Here is a 13,193-nt window from a genome sequence, read left to right as displayed (position 1 = left end):
TGGTCAAGAATATATGCAGGACAGATCACCGCTTAGCATCATTTAGCCACTAACAGGACACCAAGCCATAAAGGATCTTCTACATTTGCACCCTTTGAAAGTGTTTGTTTAGCTGAATAGCACTCCCTGTCTTTTAGTGCTAATCCCTAACAATAAGTGGAGAACATTTTAGTTAACGTTGATCAGATTCCAAATTAAAACCATTCATAAAGATTCTTCAGTCAGTTTATAACCAAGTAGTGCGAGATTGCTCGGCTGCTCTTTTTGCATCCAGACTGAATACTTTCGGTGTGATTTTACATCAGTATTGAGAGATTAGAAATAGGAAATGTTCTAGAAAACCAAAAAAATTGAGCCGTGCATAACATATAAAGTAATAGGGTGACATATGCTCACCTAGCAGATTCTGTCTCTCCTCCTTTTTCTTGGCTTTCTGCTTGGCCTCCAGCTGAACGAGGGACATCGGGCCAGAGGTAACAGGGCTAGGGATGGCGCTAGCAGCAAAGCGAGCAAGCAAACCCAGACCACTTTCCTCTAGCGAGGACGAGCACAGGGCATTAAACTCATCCAGCTCACGGTCATAGTCCTCTTCATCGTCCTCATCCTCGTAATCATCCCTTTCGGTAAAGTACTCTGTTTACAATGAAAGGAGAAAAGTGTTAAATGCGTCTGTCGTTGTTTTTTTTTTAAGCAATTACATCATTTTGACAAAGTAGAACGTAGCTTGCATGGAAAACATCATTCATGTTGTACTACGCAATCAAGTAACTTTATTTCATCCAAAATGCAAAAGCATGGCTTTCAACAACACGGATCTTTTTTTCCTCTCTGACTGGCTGTAAAACCATTAGAAAGATCATCACTACCGTTCATTTCGGCACAGAGGACAGCTTATGATTCATCACTATGGATAGTGCATTTCTCAGCCACATTAACCGACACGAACGACCTTCCTTTGATACAATTTACTCGAAAACATTGAAACGCCCACCCACTACTACAGAAGATTACTGGTGAAGGATAACGCATGGCTTTATGATCATAAATTTATGATCTACCAGTCTGGGTGAGCAGCATCATGCAAACAGCTTTCACACTGAGGGAGCTGCATAACAGGATTAACGTCAACATGGACACTAGCCTTCTCCAAACTAACAGAAATCATGGCACTGCAGAAAGCTAGATGTGTGTTACAGGCAGAAAGACAGACTAAGAAAGTGATCAATTATTCATCACGCTTTCAGCGTGGAGCTTGTCTAATCTGTTAAAGGGAGAGAAACGTCTCTTTAAAAAGGACTAACTGCAAGACAGCAGGTACCCACTTTAGCTGACCCCACCTCCACTTGGGAGGGACGTATTAGAAGACGGATATGGACACAAGACGCACATAATGCTCCAGAGTGTTTAGGCTCGCTGACAACAGGCATGAGCTTGTTAACATATGAGGGGAAAGCGTATGAGTTTTAGAGCAGACAAACAAGGACCTTTGGCTTGTTACAATGTGGACAGGGTTAGAAAGACAGCACATGCCTGACGACAGCAGTAAGGGCTGAAACATGTAACACAGCAAAGGCAAGCAGAGGATGTGCATGGGAAGAAGCAGGCTTGGGCACATAAAGCAGGCTCTGTGAGGACAGACCTCCATGGCTCCTGGGGCTCTTTGGTTACTCTGAGCCTCACTTGTTTGGGGACAGAGAGGAGTCTGGGCTGTTAGTCGCCTAAGCCATGGTTATATCCCCCCCCCCCCCGCACCCCCTTTCTCTCCCGCAACCCTGAGATCTACACTACACTACACAACGGATAAAAGATGAGAAAGAAAATACAGCCTTAACCTCACATACAAGTCAAGTAAGATCAATTTAAGAGCTGTGTTGCAAGTGCCTATGCGTATAAAAATACGGTGTTATCTAGAGCCTATTAGCATCAAGTGTGCTGTGCTCCAATATTCCAATTGTGTAGCAGGCGTGGCGCATTAACCCACTTTTTAAGTAAATCAATCAATTTTAGACTGCGGGAGTAGAGGCATCAGCTTACTAAAAACTAAAAAGAGCACTAAACTAACACACAGCTAAGCAACCAGATTTGGTCTAAACGGTACTATAGGCATAACCATGGCTTCAGGGCACACAATCGAAGGTAAGCTTGTGAGAATGTGTTAAAAGTTGAAACGTTCGTCTTTTATTTACCCGACCTCATTTAAAGGAATTTTTTTTTTTTTTTTTTTAATAGTATGATAATGCAACATACGCAAGCACAAATTAGTAGAAACTATTAATCGAGAAGTCACAACAAAAAGAGGGTGGTGTCCTACTTACAGAACATTGCCCATGGCTCAGGTGACATGGATAGTGACCTCACGTTGCACAGCTGGCTGCCCTACTCCAAGCCAAGTGCTTGGCTTCTCTGGGTTTTTTTTTTTTTTTTTTTTTGGTTTGTTTGTTTTTTTTTTGGTTGCAGCAGGACAAGCAAACGCACAGACCGAAAGACATTCAAAAGCATCATGGGGAGGAGAAGGGGGTCAGAGGTGGAGGGGTGGCCAAGCAGCTGCAGGGAGAGAGCCAGCAGTCTACAGAGGCTAGGTTATTCATTTTTAGTAAAAACAGAGAGCACCCCGTTTTCCAAATATCCCCATCATAAACATGCAGACACAAAGGGACAACAAATGGGTTTGTCTATAAATGGATATACCTTTGAACGAATACAGAAAAATATAGAAAACAAAAGAAATTATGAAAATTACAAGTAAATTTCACTCAGCATAGGAATCTTTGATCAATAATAATTTGAGGGGATTTTTCATGAAGCAGAAATATTTGCCCCCCTGCATGCTCTTCTTAGCGCAAGATTTAATCTGCTTTCTTCAGACATTTTCCCCCCCCCACCGGGTTTGAGCAAAGACTGTGAAAAGGGATATTTGAAGAACAGGAAACTAGGAATGAATAGCATATTGCAATCTAATATTCTAGATGTAGCGAGAGACAGACATTCAGTAAAAATTAAAAACCAACATGTTTAATAAGGCTTGGGTACCAAACTGCAATACAATTATGAGACATTTTCCACACAGCCACACAAGTTTTAATGCACAATGCTATAAGATGCCTCAAATGGCAAGACAAAGTCATAAAAGGCAACCATTTTGTAAAAAAAAAAAAAAAAAAAAGAAAGAAAAGAAAACAAAGAAAAAAAAATAAAGGGAAATAAAAAAGGACTCCAAAAAGAGTCAACAATATTATATACAAGCATACAAGCAAGAGATGAGGTAGCAAAACTCTATCATAACTATTGTATTTATGGCTTCTTAGAAAATTTGCACCGATAGCCGGGGCATGAACAGGAAGCTCATGAGGCATGAAGGCAATTGTGTGCATAGCAAAGGCTTTTTTTTAGTAACCTTGGTCAAATGAGTCCTCAGAGGAGCTGACTCCTGCCTCTTGCAGTAATAAAGCAAAGTGCTTCTGTTTTCTTTCTTTCACCCCCTGTTTCGACTTGAGACAGGAGGAGGAGGAGGACGCAGAGGTTCTCTTGGATGACGGGCGCTTCTTCTTAGATGGAGTGCTGTATTGGCTTGGGATCTGTGCACAGGGTCCTGATCTACCCAACATGGCATGAGGTGGCCAGCCATCCTTCATGGAGTCCTCTTCTGAATCCGTGTCTGTGTTACAAGCATATCATAGAGCTTAGGACTCGTGTGGTGGTTCAATCAGTGCAAACATTACAACACCCCAATAAAGAACACAAAAACACTACTAAAGAATTCCAGGACTAAACAGTTCCTAGCTCAGAAAACTATACAATTACAACACACCTCTTCAGATGAACCGATATCATTATCCGCGAACTACAGAAATACAAACAATACAGCTACCAAAATAAATAAATAAATAAATAAAAATGCAGGGATGTCACTCACTGTTGGAGTAGCTGCTGATCTCTGACCTCGCTGGAGAGTTGGAAGCTTTCCTCTGGCCTTTTCCCTTAAGGCACGAGTCTGAAGGCTTTAATTTGTTGGACATTTTGCTTTTACCTCCTTTGGAGGATTTGTGAAAGAAACCAAGATCTTTGGACAGCTTGGATTTTGCCATCTTGTTTCTCACACTTGTATCCGGGAGCATAGACAGCCTGCTCCCAGAGGGAGTTCTGGACTTTCCCGAAGAACCGTCCACAAACTTACACGCAGCCTTGTTCGGTTTACCAAGCTTAGTGAGAGACAAGGCCTTGTCAAGCTTTGACGCCAACTGCTCTTGCTCACTTACTTGGCTCTTCTTACTGCCTGTTTTAGGTACCTGTCAGGATGCACAGATCTCAATTAGAAAAGTACATCTACAAATAGTTTGACGTTTATTAATACGCCGTATCTTGGCAAGGCCATTGCGTAGGCACACACCTCGTGAGAATAACTAGAGGATGCTTCTTGCTCATTCCAGCTCTTGCGTCTCTTCTTTGCCTTTAAAATACCAACGTCCATGTCCTCATCCTCTTCCTCCTCCTGCGTGGAGCTGCGGAAGCGCCTCCTCAGAACTTCCCCGCTCTCAGAGTCCTCTGAATACTGTGCGCCCTGGGCCAGCCTGCAAAAAAAAAAAAAGAAAGGAGAAAAAAAACAAAAACAACAACAAAAAAAAAAAAGCACAGCGCTCAGCACTAGGAACAATGGCTCAGTGGTGCAGCCTGACTCTGTCTGCACTCAGGCCCATGAACACTTACTTTCCACACTTGGCATCCAGCTTCCCTGAAGGTGGAGACAGAGCGCACAGGCCATGCTTGCGCTTCCGGGGCCGACCGGGGCCTCTCCTGGCCAGGTTCCTGCTCCTTTCCTCTTGTTGCTGCTGGAGCTGTTGTTGCTGCAACTGTTGCTTCTCTCTGAAATTACAACAAAGTCAACATGACCATATGATCATGCTTGCCCTTCATATCCCGATACTAATAATCAACTTATTATTGCTCCTGGAGTAGCGACAGAGCTAAAACAATATAACCAAGGTTAATATACGTTGTATATTCGCTATACTAGCCACAGGGGTTTAACCATGGACTTACACTTTGTCTCTCCGTCTCTGTAGCCTGATCAGCTCTCTCTGCTTGTCTTTATAGCACCGCTGCAGCTCAGCCAGTCTCACACGATAGTCCACCTCCATTGCATCCATACCCTCCAGAGAGGATTTGGAGAACATCTAAAGAGAGAGAGAGAGAGAGAGGGAGAGAGAGAGAGAGAGAGAGAGAGAAACAATCTATGACTCTAAACAGAGCTTTATCAAACTCTCCTACTCTAAACACCGAAAATCCCTGAAATGAGATCAGCAATACGCCGATAACATTAGAAGCAATGGCTTTATTTGACTATGCATAACAAATATCAGTGTAGAATTCAGTCCGCTAAAATAGGTCAGTGTCTATCAAATGCTTTTAAGCAAAAGACATATATTTGACATTCAACACACATTAACACACAAAAAGACAGAGGGAATTTCTCTGAAACGCCACTGTCCGAGGATGTCCCCGAGATAATAATGAGGGCAAGTCCCTAAACACGAATAAAGAAAGCGTGATGAGCCTGAAGGAAGAAATCAAGAGAAAGAAATGCATACAGGTTCATCTTTCTTCTGCCTCCAGCTGTATTTCTTGTTGGGGTTGAGCTCTCTTGGGAGGCAGATGCTGACTTGAGGCTGACACTCGATGGCCTCCAGGAGGATTTGCCTCCCAGCCTCAAGGAGACTCTCTAATCCACAGTGCATTATGCCTGCATACACAAAACCAAAATCAATACAAAAGCATTCATCACAAGAGAAAAAAAAAATTGACATGCAAGATATTAACAACGCACTAACAGTGTTTTTTGAAGACGAAAAATTTAAGTAAGGCGCTAGGTTGAATGTAACAACACACTAAAGCACGAACGATGAATAACTGAAGCCTAAAGAACTCACAACGGTCCATTTTATTTATTGTTTTGGATGTGTGGTTTTATTTTACGCGTTTCATTTATTTAGGATCTTGAAGTTCTTTTGAAATTCCCGCGTCTGAATATTCATAAGAATTGAAAGTTCGTTGCTCTTTGAAAGGGCGTACTTGCATAATTGTGCGGTTATATTATCATTATATCCGTGGCATAAAATGGTCTTAAAATGACAATAATAATGGCCGATCACAATTATTTCTGGGACAATATATCTTCCGAGAGAAGCGGTGATCGTGACGGGTCTAACTGCTGATAACAGGGGAATTATTATATAGAAAGTCTCCTTAGTCTACTGGCTGTGTTTATTACCGAGCAGTACTACAGGAGAAATATATTCGTCAAATGTAAGATCTATTCTGAGTAGCGCTCTTTCCCTAATCAGCGTGACTTCTTTGTACAGCGGCAGACACGCTTGTATAAGCCTACTTTCACTGATAACCAGTGTCTATAGTGTGCTACAACAGATGGATTTTTAACGGTCAGGCCATTTCTGACCTGTCGTGGGTTGCAAGACCTTTTGTGGTCGGCTGTGTGGGCCGTAAGTTGTGAAAGGTTACAAACCTCTGCTCTGGTGAGTGCTTTGCTCATTCACTGGAGCTGAAAGCCTTCCTGCTGTGCTCCACACATTGCACTTTCCAACTTCAAGGTGAAAAATCTATGTTTCTTTTTTTCTCTCCTTTCCAACCGATCAGTGCTTCCAGAGTGAGCTAAATTACAAACCGTTATTTTGTATTTTGGCTGTTTCGAGCCTTACCCTGTATGGCGTCTCTCTGGTGCCTCTGCATCTCAAGCTCGGCCATTTGGCTAAGCAGGGCCATGCCCGCAGCAGCAGCAGACTCCAAAAGACTGATTCCTGGGCAATGCATCATCTCGGTAGGGGTCATTTCAGCCATGGTGGTAAGGACTCCAGATTGGGGCAGCTCACTCGCTGTTAGCAGTGCCAGCATGCCTGCCATGGGGTCCTCAGTTTGGATGGCTGCTGGCGCAGGGCCAGGCAGGAGCACAGGAGGAGTGGGGCATGGAAGCGGTATATCACTGTGTGTCGATTCCAGGTCTGGAGTGTCATGGGTGGGTTCTTTGGGCTTGGGTGCAGAAATGAGCCTCTCTGTGTGAACTGAAGGCGAGTCTGAGGGACGAATGCTGCAGTCTATGGGTTGCATGTCGGTGTAATTGGAGGAGGACGTGAAGGCCGACTCTGGCAAGTTGAGAGAGCTCTTTGAAACCTCTGCTGCCGGGCTCACATCCAAGTCTGATCCTGATCTTTGGTACAACTTTTGTGGAGTAGATGAGAATAGATCTGCCTTGTCATCTTCTTTGCTCTCCTCAGGCAGTGGTGAGGCTGCAGCTCTTGAGCAGGCCTCTGCTTCAACAGGAGTACATGAGTCCTGACTGGAAATTGAAGCAACAGAGTGGATAGACTGTGTGATACAATCCTGACCCAAAACATCCTTGCTGTTCTCCAGTCCTGGCTCCTCTTTAAATGGCACCACACTCTCTTCTACTCGCTTGGGCTCTCTGGATGCCTGCAGAGCTTCTGCCACCACTGGTGAACACATGTGACTGGGTTTTACACTGGCCGGGCTGGCTAAGCGCTTCGAGCCCTCGGCCTGCAGCGGCACAGCTGGAGCCAGGCCTTCTGCATCAGCAGCTGTGGCAGGCTGAAGAAGGTAGGGGTAATGGCTGCCGAAAGATGCTGTTATTGATTGGTAGGGGTAGCCTGGAGGAATTTCTGCCAAAACAAAACAAAAAGGAGAGAGCAGTCTGAGAGACTTAAAGTGCTTATGCAAGGAGCAGAGGGCCTTGGTTCTCCATGACAGAGTGACAAAATGATTAATCATCCCACATGCTCTTCCAGCTTTATGAAACTTTCATGAGCCAAATGGTCCCAGTACAAGCATTCCAAACGCCCTTATGTATACGCCCCCACCCCCAAGGTCTAATACATGCACGCATGCTCATACGTTCACACTGCAGAGATTGCATAAATATATTCGTTCCATGTACAAAGCATTTTAAAGAGGAAACACCAGGGGAAATAGACACAAAAGTGCTGCTCTCGCAAAGAAGTCTCCATCTGAGTGGAGTGGCAGCTGGTAATCCCATATGTAGGGATATCTGCAGCCTACTCATTAAGACCCCTCTAGGCTGCACATACTGACATGAAGAATGGCACTCTGCCTTTGACTGCCATCCAGCATGGATTCTCAATCCCCGCCCAAAAACAAATGCAAAAAACCCCCCAAAAAAACAAAAAAACAAAAAAACCCAACCCCATAGATGAGATAGCCAGATAGAGATAGATAGAGAGATGAGCCAAGCTCAACTGCCCCCAGCTCTCATCTTTCGTTTTAAAACGAAATTCTTATCAACAGGGGTATGATATGCTAGTAAAAATAATTCCATTAAACCACCATGGGTAACCGCAAAACTGACAAAGGAGATTAATTAGGCACTTAAGCGAGGGACTGCATTAGGGCACATTAAAATTACAGCGTACGTACCAGGATATATAGATGGGAAAGTAGCAGATACTTGTTTATGCAGGTCAAGCTCCTCTTTGTCGGTCACCTCCACAGACTCTTGTTTAGGGAGTATGGGGGAAGGGGGAGGTGACAAGGCGGAGGCAGGGCTGAGCGGCTGTGGTGCTGGGGTAGATGGATGCGAGTACGACTGCTGAGGAAGTGTGCTCTCCACTTTGGGCCTATTTTCAGACTTAAGGGAAGTGACTGGAGAGGGCAGCGGTGTGACTGCTAGGGGTGTCACAGTCTTCTTGTGTGAAGTGGAGGGGGTTGGGGAAGGTGGAGGGGGCTTGCGTGAGTGCAGGACAGAGGCAGGTACACTTGAGAGGTTGGTTTTGGTGCCCTCTCCACCCCTCTTCTCTGCCTTGTCCTCCATGTCGGCGCGCTGTTCTTTTAGTCTCTCCTGTACAAGCAGAATATAGCCAGGATACTCGTCAAGTCACTTAAATAACAAACAAATGCCAAATATGAATTAGCATCTCCCTGGCACTGTACATCCCACCCCATGCAGATGGCTGGGAGGTTCAGCAAAAGAGATTTATTTCCTACCACAAACTGTGCGTTCCTCTGTAGCTCCATGACCTGGGCAGCCTGCTGCTGAATCATGTAGAGCTCCTGTTGGCGTACGAGCTGCTGGTGCGAGAGGAGCTGCAGCTGGTGGGCGTGCTGCAGAGAGCTGCCTGCTGGCGGGTACACAGCAGACCACAGCGGGGGTCCACGCTCCAACATCTCTGCCGCTGCAGGGAAAAAAAGAGGAGACATTAGCACTGCAAACACGATACTGTGCTTCCAATGAAAGAATATTCTGCTCTTGCTTTTCTGTACAGTTATTGTAGAACCACCAATTCGGTTCTGTGCATTTAATGTGCTGCGCTTAACTGTGGCCTTCATACACACTACAAGACCAAAAGTTTGTGGACACCTAACCATCGTACCCATATGTGCACCTTCCTCAAACTGTCGCAGTTATACAGAATGTCTTTGTATTCTGTAGCGTTGCAATTTCCCTTCACTGGAACTCAAAGCTGTTCCAGCATGACGATGCTCCTGTGCACAAAGCGAGCTCCATGAAGACGTGGTTTGAGAAGGGTGGAGTTGAAGAACTCGAGTATCCTGTACAGAGCCCTGACCTCAACCCCACTGAACACCTTTTTAAGATGAACAGGAACCCAGTCCTCCACACCTAACATCAGTGCCTGATCTCACTAACGCTCTTGTAGCTGAATGATCACAAATCCCCACAGCCACGCTCCAAAATCTAGTGGAAAGCCTTCCCAGAAGTATGGAGCGCTTTATAATAGCAAAGGGGGGAATAAATCTGGAAATGGGATGTTCAACAAGCACATATGGGTGTGATAGTCAGGCGTCCACAAACTTTTGGCCATAGTGTACATCACATCTATACTGAACACATTATACTTGACATAATCTTGTGTCCCTGTAATGCTATGTACTTTTCACAACAGTACAGAAAGCATAATATTTCACCAAACTCTGTGTGTGTATATGCATAAGATGACAATTTGACCAAAATAAGACCAAAAGCTAGCAGGAAGATGGAGAACCTACTGTAGTGTGGAAGGTGTTCGGTGGGAATGACGACCAGTTGTCCCGTCTGTGGGTCCCGGGCAAACTGGTAGGCTTGAGGGATGGACCCAGGTAAGGTGGGGGGGTAACCTGGAGGCAGGGGCTGGTGAAGAGAGGGTGCCCCCAATCCTGCACAAGAGATAGGATGCTGGATTACGCAGGCGTACTACGTGCAAGGTGGGGTTGACTGTTTATTTGCTCTGGCTCACTGGAGGCATCATGAATGCTCTTAGCCATCTGAGAGGCACCATTCCTTCAATAGCATCACCTCAGAGTTTTCAGCACAGACTGCCATCCAACTGCTGCCACTTGCTTTATGAACACTGGCGCTGTTCCAGTAAAGTCTAGACAGAAATGTGACTTGCACCAATCTTCACCGAGACTGTGGTGTTTGCTGTTATTTTTGGAAAAAGCACTGGTAGGATTTGGCCAGGTTTCTGAGAATGTTTTCTCTTGGCCCAGACAAAAAGGCCTGAGCTGCTTGGCAGGCCAGCAGAGACTGAGAGATCAACCAAATCAACATGAGGAAAAATGCCAACATCACGGTTTTACAGTGTTCACAACAGACTCAATCCACTTCAAGAAAAATAAATAAATAAATAAATAAATACAGGCACATGATAGGTTCTCAACCCTGAGGTCACAACCCCCAAGTCTAAGATTTACAGAAATTTTTATTAAGATATATTTCCTAAACCACAAGCGTGCAAGAAATTTTCGCGAGCATTTCGAGCCCTTAAAATAGGGGTAATTTTAAGGGCTCGAAATTCTCACAAAATTTCTTGTACACTTGTGGTTTCGTAAATAATCCACAGCTTTTGACCAGTGACCCGACTGGTCAAGAAAAGTCGGAGAACCTATACCGATAACCTCTACGTGTTTTACTACATCTTGCATAGTCTATAAGTTATGTGAGCTGAACAAGTACCATATGGAGAACCGGGCAGCCACATAGTGGAGGGTCCGGGGCGAGGCAGCCAGGGGTTGGAAGTCAGATGGGAGGTGGGGTCAGGAGGCCAGCGACCCGCCCCCGCCAGGGGAGGACCTCCGGTCACCATCAGGTTTGGGTTCAGGCCACTTACAGACACCAAGGGAGGATGCAGCTGAGAGTAATCTGCCAAGTCCTTACTCTCTCTAAAAAAATAAACATAAGACATCCACTTTAAGACATACAATAGCTGGAAGACCACTACAAATGTTTATGGTCTAGTTCTCAGGGTGAGCTCAACTGTAAAATATCCATTAAGCCCTTAACATGCTCAGAGTAGTGCTGACTCAGAGCTACGCTTCTCTCTATGACTAAGACACCACCTGAGTGTTGTGACTGTTCCTACATTAAACGTTGTGTACAGAATCATGCCGAAGAATCCAGGATTGTTTTTTTTTTTTTTTTGGCTTTTAATAAGCACCACATTTCCACAGTGGGGGGAGGCTGGCTTTTTTTTTTTTTTTTTTGGCCACTCTAAATGACTGCAGCACTTTGTGGGAAAAAAAAAAAAATTCTCATAAGGTGGAAAATATACCCATAAATCCATCTACACTATAAAAGACTGCTATCCTGAGACGGAGACCAAGAACAATTTTAAAAAGGCTTAAGTGAAAGCAAAGGAGAAGGTCTGAGCAGACATGTTCGCAGACCTGTGCAATAAAAATCATGCGTTTCAGTCATGAAATGTTTTTAATTAACGGACTCCAGTCCGATCTTTCAGCGTTCAGTATAGACTAGGGATGCACCGAAATTTCGGCAGCCGAAAATTTTCGGCCGAAAGAGGGAAGAAAAAGCCGGATACGTGAGGCGAAAACATATGCCGCTATGACCGGCTCCGCCCCTCGGTGCTCAGATTTCACTCTCGACCTAGCGGACAGTCATCACGGCGATACCCGGCAAAGGCCGATCACGTCAGCGGTCTGGAAATACTTCAAAAGTTTCTGATAAGGACATCAAATTTTCCATCTGCAGTGTTTGACAGGTTTGATACACCACCTGAAAACACGACATCCTGTTCAGTATTCCGAGTACAGCAAAACAACAACAACAGAATAGAGGCCCTCTGCCATTCTGTGTTTTGTCTGTTGTTTTCATTAAAATGACCGTGTAGCCTATTTAAACTTTTTGTATTTCCAAGACGCTAGCCTAGAGCTGCTAAGTTCATTACTTGACTGCTGTTTTGCATAATAGTTAACGTTACATTATTTGGATAACTGGATAAAAAAATAAAAAAAAAACTGTTAAATTAAATTTGATTGTTACAGAAATGAATGACGAATAATATATTTTTGTTTTACTGTGATAACTTCAATAAGTGTGATCATTTTTTAGTTTTTCAATTCAGATTCATTAAATTCATAAATTATACAAAAAAAATAACTAAAATTTAAAATGGGTTAAAAAAAAAAAAAAAAAAAAAAAAATTCATTTGCGGTTTTAGTCCATCCTAAATTTTCAGTTTCGGCCCAGAATTTTCCTTTCGGTGCATTACTAGTAAAGACAGGCAGTCTTTTTTGAGAAAGAAAATAGAGTTGATGACAATTCCATGTCATGCATTAGCAAAGCCTGCAATGTAGAACCTACTGACCCCAATCTAGATCTATTTATCTAATCGACGAATTCAGCTTCATGCCTGCTTTTACAGCTGGTATTTATATCCCTGTATGAACCGTAACTGCAGCTTAAGTTTGTTCACTGATCTCTAGAAATTCCTTTACACTACAACATAAGCTACTACACATTTTTAATAGTTAGTGATACTAGCCTCATGTGAACACACCATATATCAATCCTTCCAGGATTTTGTGATTTTGTGATCGCCGAAATGAACGCAAGATCAAGCAATTGACCGGATTTGGTCATGGCAGGTCATCACAACATGCGTACAGCCAAAGCCCTCTTCGACTCGTGCGTCATTTACCACAAACAAACATCGCTGCAAAACGATTTCGTGGAATTGCAATTACGCCAATTCGAGTAGTTTAACGCAAAAAAAAAAAGCACAAAAAACTCCGCACGTTGCATAGCAAATTTTGAGAGGGGGGGGCATCAAATCAAGCATTTTATGCCATAACAATCACAAAAAAATTCGGTGAAATCCTTTATGGACCGATATAGACAGAGTTTACATCAATAATATAGC

At 43.8% G+C, this 13,193-nt stretch overlaps 1 protein-coding gene across 4 annotated transcripts in view; it reads right to left on the bottom strand.

Moving 5' to 3' along the window:
- tnrc18 (trinucleotide repeat containing 18) overlaps positions 1-13,193 on the bottom strand; it is a 74,985-nt gene that overhangs the window by 21,689 nt on the left and 40,103 nt on the right. For all 4 annotated transcript variants that reach the window (XM_017454400.3, XM_017454401.3, XM_017454402.3 and 1 more), the window contains 12 exons: positions 10,991-11,196; positions 10,045-10,191; positions 9,025-9,212; positions 8,458-8,878; positions 6,711-7,685; positions 5,586-5,737; positions 5,038-5,171; positions 4,705-4,860; positions 4,388-4,568; positions 3,914-4,286; positions 3,395-3,655; positions 397-633 (listed from right to left, as the gene is read on the bottom strand). In XM_017454400.3, coding sequence (XP_017309889.1) covers positions 397-633; positions 3,395-3,655; positions 3,914-4,286; positions 4,388-4,568; positions 4,705-4,860; positions 5,038-5,171; positions 5,586-5,737; positions 6,711-7,685; positions 8,458-8,878; positions 9,025-9,212; positions 10,045-10,191; positions 10,991-11,196 — 3,431 coding nt within the window. The remainder of the gene's footprint in view (positions 1-396; positions 634-3,394; positions 3,656-3,913; positions 4,287-4,387; positions 4,569-4,704; positions 4,861-5,037; positions 5,172-5,585; positions 5,738-6,710; positions 7,686-8,457; positions 8,879-9,024; positions 9,213-10,044; positions 10,192-10,990; positions 11,197-13,193) is intronic.

This window comes from Ictalurus punctatus, chromosome 24, assembly GCF_001660625.3.
Source record: "Ictalurus punctatus breed USDA103 chromosome 24, Coco_2.0, whole genome shotgun sequence".
NCBI classification, from domain to species: Eukaryota; Metazoa; Chordata; class Actinopteri; order Siluriformes; family Ictaluridae; genus Ictalurus; species Ictalurus punctatus.
This window is presented reverse-complemented; position numbering and strand designations above follow the sequence as displayed.